Raw genomic sequence first — 20,960 nt, 5'->3', positions numbered from 1 at the left:
TATTTCCAAATTTTAAAAATGTAAGATTTGGAGAACATTTAGGAATTTTTCAGGGAAAATATTTTTCTTTGTTTTTTGTCTAAAGTATGGAGGGAATATGAATTCTGGGCATGGGGTTGGAATATTAAGGGAGAGGAGGTAGAATATACATAAATAATCCAGTTGCAGCCCCATATGCTGAATAATATGGGATTTAAAAAAGAGAGACTGAATAAAGACTGGCCAAAAATAGAGACTGGCAAATGCTCACAATTGGCGCCACCCCCATGCACACTTATCAAGCTTGTTACCACATTCAGATTTGAATAACTATTTATATATATATATGTCATATCTTCCCTCCTGGATTATAAACTCCTTGAGGGTGGGGACCATGTCTGTTTCATCTCACCAACACTCAGCCCTTCATACATAATAGATGGTTTAATGTGTTTAATTAAATGTATATGTTCCTGTAAACACTTAATGTCCCTTATGCTTGAATATAGCAGATAGTAAATAATAATTTGCAGTGAAATGGAATAGAAATGATTCATCTTGACATTGAAATGTAAGGTCAGCAGTTATCCTCTTAATTTGTTCAATGAATGAATATGGTTGATCTGGATACTTTGTTACCACAACTGATGTTTCTTCTAAATTACCCAGAAAATTTAACCTAAAGCAGAGAATTAGGACTGAATTATCCAGAAATTATAGTTTGTAAAAAAATATTATCTCTCAGATGGTAGTTAATTAATATGGTTGAGGAATTGTCTACATTTGTATAGCACTTTTATTTTCCCATTAGAATCACTCCTGATGACCTGGAAATTCTGTAAATGTCACATGAAAGTCATATTGTCTTAAGTATTCCTGAGCTGATAATACCTTGAAAATGACAATTCATGATTAATGATTGCTCATTGCGTTGTTTGTTTCTGTGTACTATAATTTCTTATCTATGAGCATATGGTTCCCTTATAGTGTTGACACATGTCACATATATAGAAAGATTGGGAGAGTATTGATATAAGCATGCAAATGTGTTGTAACGAACATTTCTTTAGACCAGGTACACCACCTCCAGAGACAGCGTGGTCCAGTTCTTCTTCTACCAACCTATCAGTCATCAGTGGAGACAAACTGACTTCTTTCCCTGCACTGTAACATGCGGAGGAGGTGAGCAGAGGCTGTTAATGAGAACATTCACCTGTGAATTAGAAATGGCCAGTTTGCATGTCTGAAATGAGGAATTAAAAATTAATGCAATGAAATGAACACAAATATGATAAATACAAATTTAATAAAAATCAATATAATTAGAAATTAATACAACTTACCTGAGGTACCTTTAAAGCAATATGAGCTACCCTCATGGTGATTGATTCTTTTGAGCTTTCAAACAACTGTGTGAGGTAGGTGATATACATTTCTATTTGAGAAGATGAAGGCTCACAGAGGTCGGGTGATCCATGAAAAGTCACGGAACTAGTAGTTAGCAGTGGTATTAGCTGCCCAGGCCTTCTGACTCTAAGACCAGGATGCCAAAATTCCTAATTTGTAATTGTATCATTTCTTCCTCAGTAAAGTAAATGGCTGTAGTGCTCATTACTCTGCACTACGGATTTTTTTTTTAACTTCTGAAAGAAATTAAAGCTTAGATTCACAAAGAACATTTCTTATTGAGAGCTTGGGATCCTTGTGATTATTTTTTACTCTATGACATCTTAGTAAGGCACGTTCATATCTCCACATTCCCCATAGAAAAGCAGAGAAAATAAGAGGCCTTCTCTAGGCTAAGAAGTTAATGAATGAGTTAGGCAAAGTTCCAGATGTCCTAAAACCCTCCCCACCTTCCCCCAGGGTTTTCTCAGATAGGCCATGTTGCCTCCTTGGACAAATCCTTCTGATTAAAAAATAGTAGGCAACATTGATAAAATACTACATAGTTATAGAATGCTTTAGATAATTTATCTCATTTGATCTTCATGAGTAATTTGATCCCCATTTTTACATATGAGGAAAGTGAGCCTGACAAAATTTTAGTGACTTGTCCGTGCTTATATGGATTGTGTTGGAGGTCATATTCAAACCCAGGTCTTGTCAAGGCCAGTGCTCTTTCTACCAGACCATGCTGCCTCCATGTTTGTGCTTATTAAAAGGTAGCTTTCATTTATCTGCCTTTTGAAGAGATTTAAACTTCATCTTTAAAGCATTTCCATCACTCTCCACTCCCCCTACCCTCTTCTTCATATTTCTCTGTCTGGCATTTTAAATTAAATTACTATAATTTCCAGCTAAGCCCTCCAAATTCTTGCTTTGGGGCCTGTCTAATAAGCTCTTGGATCTCCTTTTAGATTTTATTCCATTAAGACTGCCCATGGTGTAATAGTCACCACCCATATTATGTGGAGAATATATTCACCATCCCCTTTTCTCGGAGGTGCCTTAAAATAAATTTTCCAAGGCTCTTGAGTTAACCTTATGTGCTGTAAAGTGATGGTCCATGCTATACCTTATAAGTTTTTTTCAACCAACTAGTGAGTTTATACTCTTCAGGTTCAGTGAAATGTATTTCTCTTGAACCAAAAAGACCTGTCTTCATAAGCAAAGGATTAAAGAAGAGTGAAACAATCAATAACTGGGACAGTTCAAATAAAAGAATATTCATTTTAAAATGCAATTTAAAAGCAAGAGAAATAGCATGAATCTAATTTCAAAAGGGGGACCATGACTTCATTCTTAGAATATTTCTTTAGGGAAGCATTTTTATTTGAATTGTCTAGATGACTACTTCTGCCTTTCCTTAAGACTGTTTTAGATCTGTCTTACAGGTAGATTTAGGCATCAGTCTTTTTTTTTCCCTTGGTAGGGTGGTGAGGAGGGAGGGAAGAAGCTCCTTGATGCAGGCTTATTTAGCAATCCTTGATCGAAGAAAGGGAAGTGGTATCTGTGCAGATAGACAGCTAGAGGGAATGTGGAATATCTTTGAGTCCAGCCTCTTACTCCAGAAGAATCCTGCCCTCCTCAATTTTGATCTTCCTCTGCTTACTGGATATAAGATGGATGTGTGCATGGGGGGAGGGTGGGGAGGGGGGAAACAAAGGGAGATCGAGATTCCAGCTCACTTTGTCTACCTTAATTTAAAATCCATTAGCTCCCCTCTGCCCTACACACACACATGTAGTCCATCCATGCTTGGTCAAGGTCAGTTGCTGAGTGTTTATCTACTGATGGCATGCTGAATCTTCATTTCTTCAAATCAAATCAGAGAGGGGACTTAGTGACAGCAGTGGGGCATGAAGCTAGCACCTGGCTTATACCTTTCTCGTGGAAGTACTTATGTCCACTAAGCTTATTTGTGATATCAATGAACTTTGAAGTTAGATCCTGGAGCAGCTATGTGGTACCATGGATAGATGGGTCTGGATTCAGGAAGATCTGAGTTTGAATCTGGCTCAGACACTTATTAGCTGCTTGACCCTGGGCAAATCTCTTAATCTCTGCTTGCTTCAGTTTCCTTACCTATAGAATGAGGATCATAGCACTTACCTCCCAGAGTCATTGTGAGGGTCAAATGAGGTAATAATTATAAAATACTTAGTGTAGTGCCTGGCACATGGTAAAGCTCTATATAAATTTAAGCTGCTATTATTTTTATTATCAAATGATACTTTAAGTATGAGACTATAATAACAAGTATTGAATGTAGAGCTTTGAAGTTAGGAAAGTGCTGTATATAGGTGATCTCATTTGATACAATAACCCTGGGAGGTAGTTTTTTTTTTATTATTTTTAAAATTATTTTTATCTCCATTTTGTAGATGAGGAAACTGAGGCTGAGGGAGGTCACCCAGGATCATATAGCTAGTGAGCATCTAAGATAGAATTGAACTCAGGTCTTCCTGATTCCAGACCCACCACCTAGAGGCCTCTCAGTATTCTTTCAGTTGCCAAAAGCTGACTACTATAGGCGTTTTATTAGAAAACAACCCTCTCCCACACAGGTATAGTGTCTAACATTTCATTGTTGGCCTTAAATTACCTTAGGTTAAGACTTGGCCCTTGTCAAGTATCTCCTTTCAAAGTGCAGACACCCTGGGGAGGTGTAACTAATATAGTTGTACCTGAGCTCCTTCTCCTGGATCCCCCAGACTGGAACTGTGAGTTTACTGGTGTAGAGAAATTTCAGTGAAGAAACTCTCACTATCAAGGCAGATCAAAGCCTGTTCTATAGTTTAAAAGTAGCTTGGGGGTACAAAGGGATGAGAGGCTTGTCCAGGATCTGTTCCAGGGCTTCATTTACTACTCCACAATGCATTTTTGCAGTTAGTAGGTCCTTTTTGTCAACTATTTGCAATGTGGCTTGCTAGCTTTGGACTAATTCAGGAAACCTGGGTTCTGGACTTGACCCTGCAACAGACTCAACTACATGAGATACTAGGCAAATGACTTTCTCTTTGGGCCTCAATTCCCTCAGTTAAAAGGGGTGGGCCAAATGATGCTAAGGACCATTGCAGTTTTAAAATTCTGGTTCTATGGTGTATGACTTTTAGTTGGAATCAGAAGCATCCAGGTTTGAATCTTGCCTTATTAGCTGGGTGACCCTGGGCAAGTCATTTAACCCATCAGTCTCAGTTTCCTCATCTGTAAAATGGAGAGAATAGTACTTGTCTCACAGGGTTATTGTGAGAATCAAATGAGATCTTGCAAAAACGCCTTATAAAGGCAATATAAATTCAGTTGTTTTTGTTGATGTTATTCTAGCCTACATAGGAAACATCCTCCTCCATTTTTTCTCTCTTCTTGAGTCTGAGAATCACTTGCTGATATGGCAGCACAGCACTGGATTTGGAATCCAAGGTCCTGGGTTTGAATCGCATCTCTGCTGCTAGCCTGTGGGAGGCTTGGCAAGGCCTGTTACCTCATATCTAGAATGAGGAGGTTGGATAAGATGACTTCTAATTAGTTATAAATACATGCTCAACCAATCAATAAACATTGATTGAGGCCCTACTGTGTGCTAGGCTCTGAGGATACAAGTATAATGACTTATGGTGTGAATACTTGTTTGTGGGGCAAAAAATTACCTTTAGTTTTTTTTGTTTGTTTTAAGCTATAGACTCTCAAGCATGCTGTGAGGGGAAGTCCTTAAAATATAGACCTCTGTCTGCACTGGTGTAGACAGCATGCTGCTTGGAGGCTGGATCAGATGAATCCACAGGTTCCCTGCTAGTTATGTGATTCAGAAATTCTTTGGGCCAAATCTCTTCCCTGAAATTAATACTCAGAACTTTATGCTTTCTCGTAAATGCTGATACATACATAGTTAGCAGATGCGTAACTGACCTAATCCCCTCAGGTCCGGGCTTCTGGCATTCTCTTCTGCGCCCAGGACAAGTTACCAGATGTACTTGGGTGTGACTCACTGGCCTGCCATAAAGGGATTGTTTGCATAAATTAATCGTACCTATAGATTTGCATGTGAAAGCTTTGCATATAACAGAACTTCAGCATAAACCTTCCAAGTGTACCATGATCGGTTGAAGTTAAGCAAAGGGGATGATCACATCCTTTGAAGACAAAGGAATCACTTGACTTTAGAGCTGGACTAGACTTTAGGTATCAACAAGTATAGTCTCTTACTTTTATAGTTGAGGGAATTAAGGCCTAGAAAGATGAGATAATTTATCCAAGGTCATATAACTAAGGGGCAGGGGTTAGTATTTGAACCTAGGAACGATCTGGTTACAGATGTATCATGCTACACTGCCTTACTGTGGAATGTGTGTATGTATATTTATTATTCTTTTTTAGCAGGAAAACTTTTCTTCCCATTCATTGCATGCATATGCCCTAAGACCCTGTTAGGTCAATCAGTCAATCAAGAAGCATTTTTATTTTTGCCTTTTTTTGAAAGGCAATTGGGGTTAAATGACTTGCCCAAGGTCACACGGCTAGTTTTTCTGTTAAGTGTCTGAGGCCGAATTTGAACTCAGGACCTCCTGACTCCAGGGCCGGTGCTCTATTCACTGTGCCACCTAGCCACCCAAGAAGCATTTTTAAAGCACTTAATTATTATATGGCAGGACCTATGCCAGGTAAGATACAATAAACCAACAGTAACTTTCATGTTTGAGAGCTGCACTTAGAAGTAGGATTTGGCTAATTATTATCAGTTTGATTCCAAAGATAACAGTTCCTAAATTTACTTGTAAGTAATAAAAAGTCAGCAAACATTACTGAAATCTCAGAAAGGCACATGAGCATCCCCTAGGCCTCTTGATGCAGAAGAAGAATGCAGAAGGCAGATTGCTAAAAGTTGAGATTGTTATGTTAGTAGAATGGAATAGTGGGCTACTCTCTGTACAGCTAAGGGAACATTCATTTTTCCTTTTTTGATAGAAGGGTTGTTATCTTTAATCCCTGCCATATTTGTATGGTAGCAAGATTTTAATGCTATAATATAACAGCTTATATCTATATATTGCTTTGTATTTCATCATAATAGTTATCACATTCATATAGTGCTTAAAGTTTTATAAAAACCTCTTATTGTATTGTGAGTTCCTTGAGAGTAGATATTGTCTTTTATCCCCTCCCCCATGCCCAGCATAGAGTAGGTGCTTATTAAATGCTTGATTGACTGACCTTGTCTCATTTGATCCTTATAACAGTCCAGTCAGATAGGTACTCTTACTAACCCTGTTTCATAAGAAAGAAGACTGAGGGTCAGTGAGATAGTGACTTGACTACTGTCAGAAGCTAATAATAAAATAGCAATCTAGAATACAAAACAGGAATATCTGACCCCAGGTCCAGCACGCAAGCTACTATGTTATACTGCCTCTGACTGCTGTCTTCACAACAGTCTGTTAAAGTGTCTAGCTTAAGTGGGATTGTCCCCATTTTATAGATGAAGAAGCTCTGGTTTTGGAAGACTGCATTAGCGGCCCCTCTCTGTACAGCTAGTAGATGCTAGACCTGGGTCTTAGAGCAGGTCTTCTGACTCCCAAATACAGTGTTCTTTCCATTATTCTTCAATTCTTGCTTTAGCTTTATATTTACCTCCAAATGGGAAGGCCAACAAATAGATTATATATATATATATATATATATATATACATATATATATACATATAAATGTAAACATAAATACATTAGCTATTTAACTCCTAAAGCTCTTTACAATTAAAGAGAAAGAGAAAAGAGAATTTCTTTCCTCCAGCATCCATGTCAAATCATAAACATATGCATGCTCACTTTCTCATTTTCTTATTTGTATTTCCCTTTAGAACAAAGGTACTTTTGTTCCTGAAAGTCCATAAACTCATATACTGCTTTGTTGTTTGATTTTTTTTAAATCAAGTGTAATTGTTCTTGTTCTCTAGTTTACATGATTTATATAAATGACATTTTTTCTGGGTTCCTTGGATGATTGAGAAAGTTAGCTTATTTGCCTCTGAGGTGCCAGAACCATTTAACTCAATTTTATTATTGCCATCCAAAAATCAATGTGGGGATGCTCTTGATGAGCCAAGGAAATGGGCAGAGGTTGCCATCGATATCTGATATTTTAGTCCTTTCAGTAGATACTGGCACTAGTACTACAGTCATATTTTATTGACTCCATTTGGATTTTCATTCTTGTGGTTTCTACCTTGTTTTTTATAATGCATACCAGTGCATCCTTCTCCACTCAGCTTACATCCAAGCCATTGCTCATGAATCCCTTTCCTCTCTTTGCCAAGAAAGCAGCCCATTGGTTTATAAAATCAAATTCACTCTCAGTAATCAATCCTTTAAATAGAATTTTAGACCAATTAGATATGTTTGGGTTTGGGGCCTTTTTGGAAGAAAAGGGGCTGAATAACTGATGATGTTCATGAAAAATTACTTTGAAAAAATGTTTAGCAACATAGCACTTGTGTAGTTGGAGGCAAACTGAGCCAAACTTTCCCAGAAATGAAAGTACAACTTTTCTTCTTTTTCTTTATTTTATCTCCTCATCTGTTTGGGTTATACCTTCCAGGTGTTTGCTTTTCTCAAAGATTGTATAATGAGTTGGTTTGCCTATTGTTTCCTCTTTTTAGGATACTGAATCTCCAATAGTTTACTGCCAATCTATTTATATTCCCAGTTGGTCACTCCATTATAATTTTTCAGTTACAGACTTGTGAGATAAAATGATGAGAATGAAAGGCAGCATGGCCATAATGGATAGAATATTCTACTTGAAAGACACTGGGTTCAAATCTACCTCCAATACTCAAAGACTGAAAATGTAGAGAATTCACTTAACCTCTCAACCTCCATATCCCCATCTGTTTAAAAACAAATGAATAAGATGCTAACACTGCTGGTAGCTTCCTCTTAGAGTTGGTTTGGGGCTTAAATGAGATTATCTTTGTTTGGGTTTTTTTTGTTTGTTTTTTTAAAGCAATTGGGGTTAAGTAACTTGCTCAAGGTTACACTCCAGTTATTTCTGGGTGTGGTGCTAAGTATCTGAGCCTGGATTGGATCCCAGGTCATCCTGACTCTGCTCCCTCCCCCCCCCCCTTAATGAGATTATCTTTGTAAAGCACTTTGCAAACCTTAAATTGCCATAGAAAAATATAAACTATTTTAATTGTTATTTACAGAGTCTGGGTAGAAGAATGGCACTGGGAAGGGGAGTATAAAGGAACTTTTTTGACAACTAAAACCACCCCCAGCAAAGATGACTTCTGAGATCCCTTTTAGCTCCACATCTACAAAAATGATACCATTTTAATATATTTTTTCCTTCTTAGGATATCAACTCAACTCTGCTGAATGTGTGGATGTTCGCCTGAAGCGGGTCGTTCCTGACCATTATTGTCACTACTACCCCGAGAACACAAAACCAAAGCCAAAACTGAAGGAATGTAGCATGGATCCTTGCCCTTCAAGGTTTGTGTGTATTGCTTGCATTGTTACTTGTTGAAGAACAAATAAACCAGTGTTAGCTGATACCAATTATTCATTTACCCTTGAACCAGCTTCCTTCTTGATTCTTGCCTTTGGAAGAGGAAATGCTGATAGTTGGCATTGTTTCATTTGCAGTCTAGGTCTATCTCCTTAGCCTTCAGTAAGGGAACTTAGCAAACTGTCTACATGGCAGGTCAGCATAACCTCCTCATTTCCTAATCATGGTCTGCATCTACTTTTGATGTAACTATTAAAACTCATGAACACACTAAACCTGGCCAGATGCCTCTGTTCTGTGAGGTGCCATATATGGTATCAAGGATTTCTTCCTCCCAAGTTTCCAACTTAATTTATCCTTCTGCCATTCACAGACTATGAAAGTGGGTCACTTATTAGCATGTCATGGCTTGAAAAGTAATCATATTAAATGTGGTATGAATTGTAAATTTGTGCAAAGAACTACCAAGTGTTAATGCTGGAGTGTAGAGAAGCCCTGCAGAAACTATAATGTTGCACAATTTAGAACCAGCTTACTTTTGGACTGCTTGAAGTGGTTTCCTGGCAACATTACAGTATCTTAAAATAACATCACAATATCAAGTCCCAGAACCTCACATAAATATGCCAGCTGGCGGAGAGAGAGTTATAGGCAAGTGGAAAAGGAAACATTCTCGGTGGATTTCATTTCCTATAGCTAAACTGTCCATTTCCTTTAATCCCAGTTGGACATCACCATTAACCGTGACCTTTACCGAGCACAAATACCTGAACTAAAGACCCAATTAATAGGAAAGTGTGCTATAATGCTTGTGCATTTTACTAGAGTAACCAATGGTAGCAGGCACATGATGTGACTAAAATTTTGTCTAGAAGAGAACCCATTTCCCCTGCCAGAGGCCAAACACACCACCTTTTGGTCATGGAGGATAATTTGTATTTTTCACCATCTAACTAGTAAGGGGTTCTGTGAAATACATTCTCATATTAGAAATGAGGTTAGATGGTGGTTTGTGTCAGGGATGTTTCTGAAATGGAGAAAAAAGCAAGAGAAAACCACAGAAGATTAAAGAGATGAAGTTGGCAGAACACTTGGGAAATAGGAGCATGTCACATTGAGCTGTCATTGGAAAAAGGGGGCTTCTCTTGGGAGGTTCATGATACCTGAAAATGTCATGATGTCAAATATATCAGTTGTCTAAAAGATAAAATAACATTTTGCTAATTTTATTATTCATAGTGATGGATTTAAAGAGATAATGCCCTATGATCACTTTCAGCCTCTTCCTCGGTGAGTTCTGATTACTATTAATTTTATTTTTTGCTTATTTTCATTAAACATGACTAGCTTGTTGGACACTGAACAAAACATGGCCAGTATCTAATATAGGTGGTTTGTTAGGATCAGGTTTGCCACTCATTCAAATGTTCTCTTGTAGCTTAAACATATCTTCACTAATAATCAGACACTGATACTGATTCAATTCATTGGACATTTATAAAAACACACTTTCTTTGTGCAGATTACTGTGTGAGATGCCAGAAGATATTCAAAGATTAAGACATGAACTCAGCCCTTATTAAACTTACAGACTAATGGGGGATGTGACACATATGAATCTAATTTCAAATAGAATACTAAAAGTCTATATGTGCTAAGTACAAATAAAATACGAAGTAAGGTTTGAGAAAGAAATAATCGTGTTCTAGTATTAAGGGAAGCCAAGACATTAACTCAAAAATCCTCATGTCCTCAGCTCATCTTATGTTTTAGCATTCCTAACACCAGGCTTCACTTTTGAATTCAATCTTTCTTCTTGTTGTTCAGTCATTTTTGAGTCATGCCTGACTAAGCAGTGTTCTGCACTGCTTTCATCTTTTGCACATCTTTTTAAAATTTGAGTTGGTAGAAGAGTTCCTTGTGCATTCACATTGTTCCCTTTTCAGTAGCTCCTACTTTCATTTTTTTCTTGGAATTGTTTCTTTTTTGTGTCTTCAGAATTATATTTTTGAGAGCTCCCATCTTTTATAGGCCAACTTCTCCATTAGAATTTTTAAGCATAGGATCTAATTTATCTTTTCTCCCAAGTCTTGGAAATCTGCTCTCCCAAAACCTAGGGTACATTATCAGATTATACCTGGCTTTTCTTTCCTTCTTAAGGCCATGAAGTAGCACAGTGGATAAAGCATGGGATGTGGAATCAGGAAGATCTGAGTTCAGATGCAGCATCATCTGTAGCACCATCATTGACCCTGGCCAAGCCACTTAATTTCTGTCTGCCTCAGTTTCCTCAACTATAAAATGGCGATAATAATAGCACCTACTTCTCAGTGTGATTGTGAGGATCAGATGAAGTAATATTTGTAAAAATCCTCAGCAGAGGCTGACACATAATAAGTGCTTATTAGACAGTTAGGTGGTACGGTGGATAGAGTACCAGGCTGAAAGTCAGGGAGACTCATCTTCCTGAGTTCAAATCTGGCCTCACATACTTACTAGCTGTGTGACCCTGGGCAAGTCACTTAACCCTGTTTGTCTCTTGAAATTCCTCCTCTGTAAAATGAGTTGGAGAAAGAAATGGAAAATCACTTCCGCATCTTTGCCACAAAAACCCCAAAAGGGGTCATGAGGAGTCTGACACAATTGAAAAACGACTGAACAACAGCAACAACAAAATACTTATTCTCTTTCCCTTTCCATCCCCTTAGTTATAAATTCTAGGACAGAAATTCCATTCGCATAAAGTTCCCATTATTTTTATGCCAGCAACCAGTTCTTCCTTCAGGATGAGAATCTGACAGAGGATAGTAATTCCCTCCTACCTTCTTCACCTTTTTTTTCATTTTGTTTTGTTTTTTGCTTTTGTTTTGGAAGGGTAAAATAGGGCAATTGGGGTTAAGTGACTTGCCCAAGGTCACATGACTAGTTTTGTGTGTGTGTGTGTGTGTGTGTGTGTGTGTGTTAAGTGTTTGAGGCTAGATTTGAACTCAGGTCCTCCTGACTCCAGGGCTGGTGCTCTATTTATTACACCACCTAGCTGCCCCTCTTCTTCACCTTTTAAAGGTTAAAATTTGCATTTGTGTAAGACTAGGTACTCCACTTTGGCAGAAGAACTGTGTGGCCTGAGTCCAGATACTTGCATTATCTTGTCACTTATATCTCTGTGTCAGGTTGTGGTCTGTTTCCTGAACTATTATTTTACCTGAATAGTTGATGAAGGTTTGCAAAGTGCTTTACACGAGTTATCTCACTGGATCCTCACAATATAACCCTGTTAGGTAGGTGCTAGTATTAACTCCTGAGACTGAGAAGTGAAGTGACTTTCCCAGAGTCACTCTATCCACTGTGCTACCTAGTTGCCTATACTGTTGTGACAATGTTACTTCTCTTTTCCTTTGCATATCTTTTCTCTCAAGCTCAATCTAGCATACTTATCCCTTGGGCTCTTGAATTTCCTCACATACCTTCTTCTATTCTTTCATCCCCTCCTTCAAAGGCATGGCCATGGAGTAGGGAGGGAAGCTAAGAAACTACCTTTTTCTGGCCAGGCAATTACTCGTTTTTTTCCAAGATTCTGATGGCTTAAATTTTGCCCTGGGAGAGCCTACCCAGAGTGCCCCAGATCTTAAGTTTGAAGAAGCAATGTAGTCAGGTAACCTTTCAACATTCCAGTCATCTCCTGATTGTCCCTCAATCATTCCCTCTTAGGTTCAACTCTCCATGGCTTACAGTATCTTCATACCACCTAGCAAGGAGAGATAGAGCACTCTGGGTAATTTTTCTTAGACCAAGTTCAAAGCCACCAGAGCTCAAGGAATCTTAAGAACACTACCCATTCAGTAGGACCTTGCCTTGTGGGTAGGTGGGCCCAAAAGACAGGTCACAGTTTTAATACATGATGCTTTTCTGCCTCTCTGCCTCTTCCCTTTAACCTATTTTGTTCTTTTCCAAGAAAGTATGCTCTCCCAGAGCCAGATTTCCATTATAGATGAAATCCTAACACATCTCAGGGATTGTTTGAAATTGAATTTGTGATCTCCTTTTGAGACTGAAACTATACAACTAAGAGTCATGAGGTGATTGCTTTGTGATAGAGGAATCAATGTGCGTTCCCCTTAGAGCACTAGATGGATCTTCATGAAATTGGGGGGGGGGGGGCCTCAGGCTCATATCTCAGTTGTGCCACTAATCATGGACAAGTCACTACCTTCTGGGCCTCACTTTACTCATCCATACAATAAAAGGGCTGGGCTTAGTGCTTGCTAAGGTCCCTTCTACAGTTGAAGAGCTAGCCTATAATAGACCTCTGCTTACAACATAGTTTCTGTTTCAAAGCAAAATAAATAAAGTAAATGAGAACTGGGTGTATGTATTGGTGTAAATATGAAAGAATAATTTCTTGAGTCTCCTGAGAATGACTAGGACACTACTTCAAATATAGTAGTTGTTCCATAAAGACTTTTCAGTTTTTTTCATTTTCATTAGTAGTGATGTCATTTTCATGAATATTGTTGCTAGTGTGTTGTTAATGCTATTGTACTTATTGGCAATGATGGGAGGGTGGGTTTATAGATGCAAACAGGCATCTAAGTGGTACAGTGGATAGAGCTCTGGTCCTGAAGTCAGGAGGACCTGAATTCAAATCTGGTCTCAGACATTTACTAGTTTTATGACCCTGGACAAGTCACTTAACCCTGTTGACCTCAGTTTCCTCATCTGTAAAAATGAACTGGAGAAGGAAATGGCAAATCACTCCAGTATCTTTGCCAAGAAAATCTCAAATGAAGTCATAAAGAGTTGGACATGACTGAAATGATTGAACAAAAACAACAGCACAACAAATAGATTCAGTAAAGGGGGATGGAGGGAGAAATATTTTCCTGGACTAATTGAGCAAGAGTTTCAAGAAAAAGGGAAAGGAAGAAATGTTTAAGAAGTAGATATACCTACACATGCGAATATGTAGATATAGATATATAAGATGTGTGTTTGTTTGTATTTATGTATATATATTATATACACATGAATTTATGAAAAGCAACATATAATAGTAGATAGACAGAAACCCTTAGGGAGAGGAAAAGTCCTGCCTCTGGCACATTCTGACTCTTTGACCCTGGTCAAGTCATTTAGCTTCTTAGTGTCCCAGGAAACTCAGTGAAGTTTTCTATGCCTTGAGCTATAAAATTCATTAAATCTTCTATTTTTCCTACAAAAATGTTGAATAAAGAACGTATAGAAAAACTTGATGCACTTTTTTGTGGGTAGATAATTCTTGTACCTAGAATTTTAATTTAACTATGGACGTGCTTGGAGTTATAAGAATGTTTTAGGCAGCACTTACAGGAAATGCACCTGGGGTCTTAAGAATATTCTATTACTTAAAAAACAGAATATGTTTTCAAACAAGTTGTATCAGTCTCGTGATCATTCTAAGTTGGCTTAAGAGGCTTCAGCAAGCTGATTTATGTATCTTTCCATTTCATCATGTGCTTGAGAATAAGTGAAGGGCCCACTTGGAATATGTTTCTCTGATCCTTAATACTAGTCTTGATGGCTTCATGTATGAAACTACACCCTTGAGATGTTTAAAAAAAAAAAAGTAACGTCTTCTTTTTACATTGTTTTTGCTCCCGAGCTGGGAACATAATCCTTGGACAGCATGCTCCGTGTCTTGTGGTGGAGGGATCCAGAGGCGGAGCTTTGTTTGTGTAGAGGAGTCCATGCATGGAGAAATATTGCAAGTAGAAGAATGGAAATGCATGTATGCCCCCAAGCCCAAGGTGATGCAAACTTGCAACCTCTTTGATTGTCCTAAGTGGATTGCCATGGAGTGGTCTCAGGTAAGATTGTATGGGATTTCTTTTCCTCCCAATATCCAGGGTTTTTTGGCTCCATAATAAGAGGAATAGGAAAGTAGCATCAAGCCATGGCCCACTGCTTACAAAGTCTTGAAGAGTCAAAAAATTAAAAAAAGAAACACACTGAAATCCAAAATACTGTTGAGTGCTAAATGTGGGTGGTACAGACGCTAAGTGTTATGTAGGATTTAGGAATGACCAGAGTTTAAGCATGAAGAAACAAGGACTGTGCCTTGGCACCTGGGGAAGATTTAAATAGGTGAGGATTATTGGCAGGAGATATAGAATAAACAGAAGTATGATTGTGGGAACAAGTCTGACATTTTGGGGATAAAGAGCATAAATTGGTGAGAGGAGAAGTATGGACTATGAACTAATAAACAATAAAACTGGACAGGTAAGATGGAACCAGACTGTAGATATTTTAATATTCATCAGGAAGGTGACATATTTTCCATTATTGGAGCAAAGATATAGAAGTAATATTCCTATCAGATAAATCCAATACCACTGTACAAGATGCATTATTTTTTTTTAGCAATTGGGGTTAAGTAACTTGCTCAAGGTTACACGGCCAGGTGTTTCTGGGTGGGTGCTAAGTGTCTGAGCCTGGGATTCGATCTCCAGGTCTTCTCAACACTGGAGCCAGTGCTCTTACTCGCTGTGCTACCTGGCCGCCCCAACAAGATGCATTATTGCAGTATTTCAGGTGTGAGGTCTTCAAAGCCCAAACAATGGTGTAGGAAGTGGGAATAAACAGAAAAGAATGAATCTAATATAGATAGTGCAGTCACAGGATGCTTTATTTAGAGTCAGGGGATTTGGGTTCAAATTCCAATTCTTCCATTTTCTGTTTTGTAACTTTGAACACATCTCTCTCTGAGAGACAGCCTCACTCTCCTTTTGTATGAAATGAGAAGTTTGGATCCTAAATGACCTCATGAGTCAACAAAATAGCTTAATTAATTAAATCCCTCTTCAAAATTAATTTAATATATTCACTGGCAGAATCTTTGGAGAGTCCATGGAAAGTTGAAGCTCTACTAGGATTAACAGAAATTGAAGAACGTTATTTTTTTTTTTAAAGTCCCTTAGGCTTTAGTCTTACTTTCACAATTCTTAAATAATTTTGTATTTAATTTTTGACAGTATAATACATAATGGAATGTAAGTCCTATATCTCATTTTGTCATATTAGGTATTTGTATAGTGAATTGCTATATTAATTTACTAAAGATTTTAGTGTCTTCTTGAATGAGATAATGCATATCATATATATAAGTGGTTAAGTCTGATCCAGGCAGACTTTTTTTTTTTACCAAAAGAAGTATTGACCATCATAATTCTTTATAAGATATCTTCATTTGCTATTTTTTAGTAAATGATCAATGATGTTAGTTATTATTCTCAAGGATTACTACATGTAAGGTATGACTCTAAAATTCATTTTAAAATAATCAGAACTTACATAATCATGTGACAGTTGTCCTTCAAAGTAGACACCTTAGAGGATGTGCATGAATATGTTTGTAGTTAATTGTTTTAATGGGGGATTTCTTACTCCAAATATTTTTAAACTCCTCTTGAGAATTACCTTCAGAATCAATTTATAAGAAAGCCACTCTTATTACTTCATTGACATACTTTGTTTTTGATCCCAAATTGTAATAGCCAATGATTACTGACCTATTTGTCAGAGTTATCCTTGACTGAATTTTGACTATTTCCAAAAAAAAAAAAATCATATCCTCTTTCAAAAGACAAAGATTCATCATTGCTAGGGATGTTCTAAAAGGATATTAATTCTCTCTCATAAGTTACAAATTAATTTTTTTGTAATCTTTTTGTAAACTTCTTTCTGGAAGTGCACAGTGACTTGTGGTCGAGGGTTAAGATACCGAGTTGTCCTTTGTATCAACCATAATGGGCAGCATGTTGGGGGCTGCAATCCACAACTCAAGTTACACATCAAAGAGGAATGTATCATCCCAGTCCCGTGTTATAAACCAAAAGGTAACTTGTTTTCTTTTCTTTTTTCTTTTACTTTTTGCTTGTAATTCTCTAAACTTATTAAGTCCTGTATGAATATGTTCCTGGTTTTCTTCCAGTCTACCCTTTGCTGGATAATCACCCATGCCTTGCCTCCTTTGCACAGATGTTTCTCAAGATTCTGTCCTGGACCTTCTTCCATTTTTTCTCTATATCCTCTCTCTTGTTGATCTCTTAAATTCCTAGGAGTTCAGTTATAAATCTCTTATGTAGATGACTCTCAGATTTCTGTATCCACCCCAGATCTCTCTCTTGAGCTCCAGTTCTATATCACCAAATGTTTATTTGACATCTACAAATGGATATTTCACAGACATCTCACAATCCATATGCCAAAATAGAATTCAACAACTTTCCCTGAAAATGCTCTCTTTTTCCTAGATCACCTACTTCTGTTGATGTTGCCCTGATGTTGCCCTTCTACTCACTTAGCTAAGTTCACAATCTCCCAATCACCCTGGACACTTTCTTCTCCCATATTTATGCAATTGCTCTCTCTTACATATTCATGCTCCACAGTTTGCTGAATGACTATTCCTTTCTCTCTGCTGGCATAGCTGCCATGCTAGCTTAAGACTAAGTGTTCCCTGGGCTCCTGGCCTCTAGTCTCTCCTCCCTCTGATCTATCTTTCACAGGTACCAGAATGTTCTTCCTAAAACACAAGTCTGACGATATGATTCTCTTGCCCAGGAACTTTTAATCATTCCTCTTGCCTCTAGCACATGATATATGCTCCTCAGCTTGGCATTTAAAATCCTGTTCTATTAGCTCCAACTTATATTTTCAGGCTGTTGTTCTTCACATACAAAATTCTAGCCAAACTTATGAGTTTGTTCTTCCTTGAACATAACATTGTATCCCTGACCTCCATGCCTTCCTGCATATCTGGAATGCACTACATCTGTAGCAGCAAGCACTCTAACATCCTCAGGATAGCTGCCAACACACGTTCTTAGATCTGCTTTTCTAAAGGAAAGCAACTCAAAATGGGTTAGTAATCTTGCTTTATTCAAACATATGTCATTTACCTAGTTCAAGGGGAAAAGATCAGCACTCCGAACTTTAGAGAATACAAACAAAGGTTACAAGCGGAAGTTACAAGCAGACAGAGAAACATCAGCAGACAGGCCTCCAACTGTCTGACCATTACATCCATACCTAGTCAGTTACCAGAGAGAGAAGCACCAACATCTGGGTTTTCCAAAGCTCAACAGCTGCCTAGAGTCTCATCTGATCAAATCACACAACTTTCCTCAAAGTGAGCTCCCAAACAAAGCCTCACATCAGGGTTTATATAGCCTTCTCCTGGCTCAGAGAATGTCACAACTCTCTTGACCCACTTGGCCCAATCACAGAGCACCAAAGTGTGGGCATTCCTGAAAACCAAGCCTCCCACCACAGGTTCCAGGTGCACTTAAGCCTATCAAAGGGCCTAGGGGCAGGGAAGATCTTAAATTCACATTCCCATAACAACATCCTAACCTTAGCCCCTTGGAATTGCTAACCTCTGTCAAGGCTCAGCTCATGGTCTGCCTCCTATAGTAAGCCTTTCATGATGCCCCAAATTGTTAGTGTTCTACCTCCTCACTTAATCATGGATAGATTTACAAGCTTACATATTGTGTCCCCCAGAATAACATAAACTTGTGGATAGGACCTGCTTTTTATTTTGTCTTTATATCCTCAGTACTAAGCAGAGTGCCTTACTGTAGCAGCAAGCACCCCAGTGTCCCCAGGGTGGCTGCCAACACAGGTTCTTAGATCTGCTTTGTTAAAGGAAAGCAACTCAAAATAGGTTAACAAGCTTACTTTAATCAGTCAAACATATATCGTTTACCTAGTTCAGGGGAAAAAGGTCAGCACCCCAAACTTCAGAGTATACAGACTGAATTATCAAGACAGAGAAATAGATCAAGTAGACAGGTTTCCAAACTGTCCAACCATTACATCCATACCAAATCAACATCTGGGTTTTTCAAAGCCAGGGGGCTCTCAGCAATGGCTTCCCAGAGTCTCATCTGATCAAATCACAGAACACTTCTCAAAGTGAGCCCCAAAGCAAAGCCTCATGTCAGGGATTATATAGCCTTCTCCTGGGTCAGAGAATGTAACCACCCTCTTAACCCACTACCCAATCACACAGCATCAATGTGTGGGCATTCCTGAAAACCAAGCCTCCTGCCACAGGCTCCATGTGACTACATTCAGCCTATTAGGAGGCAGAGTATATTTTCAAATCAAGGAAGGTTCTCAGAGTCTCTTAAGCCTATCAAAGGGCCTAAGGGCAGGAAAGATCTTTAAATTTGCATTTCCATTACACTTACCCAGAGTAAGTGCTCTATAAATGCATGTTAGACTAGTTTGGATTAATCAGAGGTGGGGAACCTGCAGCCTCAAGGCCACACATGGCTCTCTAGGTCCTCAAATGTGGCTTCTGAGTCAAAGGGTCATTATGTGGCCTTGAGGCCACAGGTTCCGCATTCCTGGATTAGATTTTGATTTTATCACTCAGTGAGAATTCATCAGTATTTATCAATTTTTGTATTAGAGAATCTAAAATTTAAAAAAATAGCAATGTCAACTGAGATGCAGTCTTGAAATATACATATATGTGATTTACTCATTTAGGAAAACTGAGTTCATTTTAATAAGAGAAGTATATTTTCATATATTAATTCATTGATTTTGTATTCTCTGATTCTGTAGTATGTATCCCGTAGAGGACAAAAATGAAGCATATGACAGAACTCCTTCCTTTAAGACAGTTGTGATATTTGTAACAGTTAAACAAATTTTTATAAACTTAATGTTGAATGGGATCTTAGTGGCCATTCAGTCCAAATACATTAATTTATTGTGCAGTCTTCCCTGACAGGTCATATGGTCATCACTTAAATACTTTGCCTTTCAATTTAATTTAAATCAACAATCATTCATTGAACATCTTCTCTGAGTAAAATCCTATGCTAAATGCTGACCTGTGATGACAAGAATGTCGAGAAGCTTGACTCAAGATCCTGCCCTCAAGAAGCTTGCATTCTACCAGTAGCTGTAGTGGGAGTGAGGGGCAGAATGCATGTGTACAAATAAGTAAATGCAAGACAATATAAAATAATAATAATAATATCAAATGGAAGAGAGCAATTGGAAGGATAGTTAATAGTTAAAAAAGACATATGAAATATCTGCTATATACCAGGAACTGTGCTCAGTGCTGGGGATGTAAAGAAGACAGTAACTGCCCCCCAAGGAACTTATATTCTAATGAGGGGAGGAGGGAAGGTGACACATGAGGAAAGACCTTGCTTTGAAGGAAGCCAGGAAGTCTGTAAGGTGCTGGGTGAAGTGCATTAATTCAATCAACATGCATTTATTAGGTGCCTACTATGTGCTCAGTTCTATACTAGGTCTCAGTTTTGTAATCTGTAAAATGAGCGTGTTGGCTCAGATGAATTTGAAGGCCTTTCAAGCTCAGAATCACTGATCCTTCCTAATTATTACTCTAAGTACTAAAAACCTACTTCTACTCTCTGGAGCAGCATGGAACAGGACCTATTTCCTGATGCACATTTCTTTCCTTAAAATGTTTATAGAACTCTAGTTAGATGTGTTTCTTTTTTTCTTTTCAAGGCAACTTGCTTGATTCTTAATGACTGTTCCTCATATGATATTGCTTCTTTTCATTCTCTGTGTAAGAAAGGTTGCAAAGAATGTATTTTAACATATTTCTTCCCTATGTTTGATATGATAGTTTATATTTCCACGGCTTTCACTATTAATTTTTTGAATCCTTTCACAATAGTCATGTAAAGTAGGTTGGGATCCCTTATTTATAGACAAGAAAGCTGATATGTGTGTATGTGAAGCAATCAGTCAGTCAAGTAGCATTTATTAAGCACCTACTGTAAGTGCTGTGTGTCTGTATGTGTGAGAGACAGCTCAGCTAGACTAGATGGTTAGTGTGGGGCAAGCCTTCTCCAAATACTGATCTTGCCAGGAAGTTCACTAATAAAGGAAATGGTCCAGTGATAAGTACCAAGAAGGGAACAGAGCGGAGCATTACCAAATCTGAGTGAGAAGCTTTTGCTGGATTCAGTCCATAGCATCAGCTGGGGAATAC

General features: G+C 38.1%; 1 protein-coding gene across 5 annotated transcripts in view; it reads left to right on the top strand.

Moving 5' to 3' along the window:
* Positions 1–20,960, top strand: part of ADAMTSL3 (ADAMTS like 3) — a 567,766-nt gene that overhangs the window by 380,529 nt on the left and 166,277 nt on the right. For all 5 annotated transcript variants that reach the window (XM_069098697.1, XM_069098694.1, XM_069098696.1 and 2 more), the window contains exons 10-14: positions 1,050–1,161; positions 8,775–8,913; positions 10,169–10,219; positions 14,568–14,772; positions 16,656–16,803. In XM_069098697.1, coding sequence (XP_068954798.1) covers positions 1,050–1,161; positions 8,775–8,913; positions 10,169–10,219; positions 14,568–14,772; positions 16,656–16,803 — 655 coding nt within the window. The remainder of the gene's footprint in view (positions 1–1,049; positions 1,162–8,774; positions 8,914–10,168; positions 10,220–14,567; positions 14,773–16,655; positions 16,804–20,960) is intronic.

This window comes from Petaurus breviceps, unplaced genomic scaffold (assembly GCF_028583685.1).
Source record: "Petaurus breviceps papuanus isolate PSGF00001 unplaced genomic scaffold, PetGlider_PUasm1.0 37, whole genome shotgun sequence".
NCBI classification, from domain to species: Eukaryota; Metazoa; Chordata; class Mammalia; order Diprotodontia; family Petauridae; genus Petaurus; species Petaurus breviceps.
The sequence above is the reverse complement of the archived record's forward strand: the minus strand, read 5'-3'. Positions and strand labels throughout refer to the sequence as shown.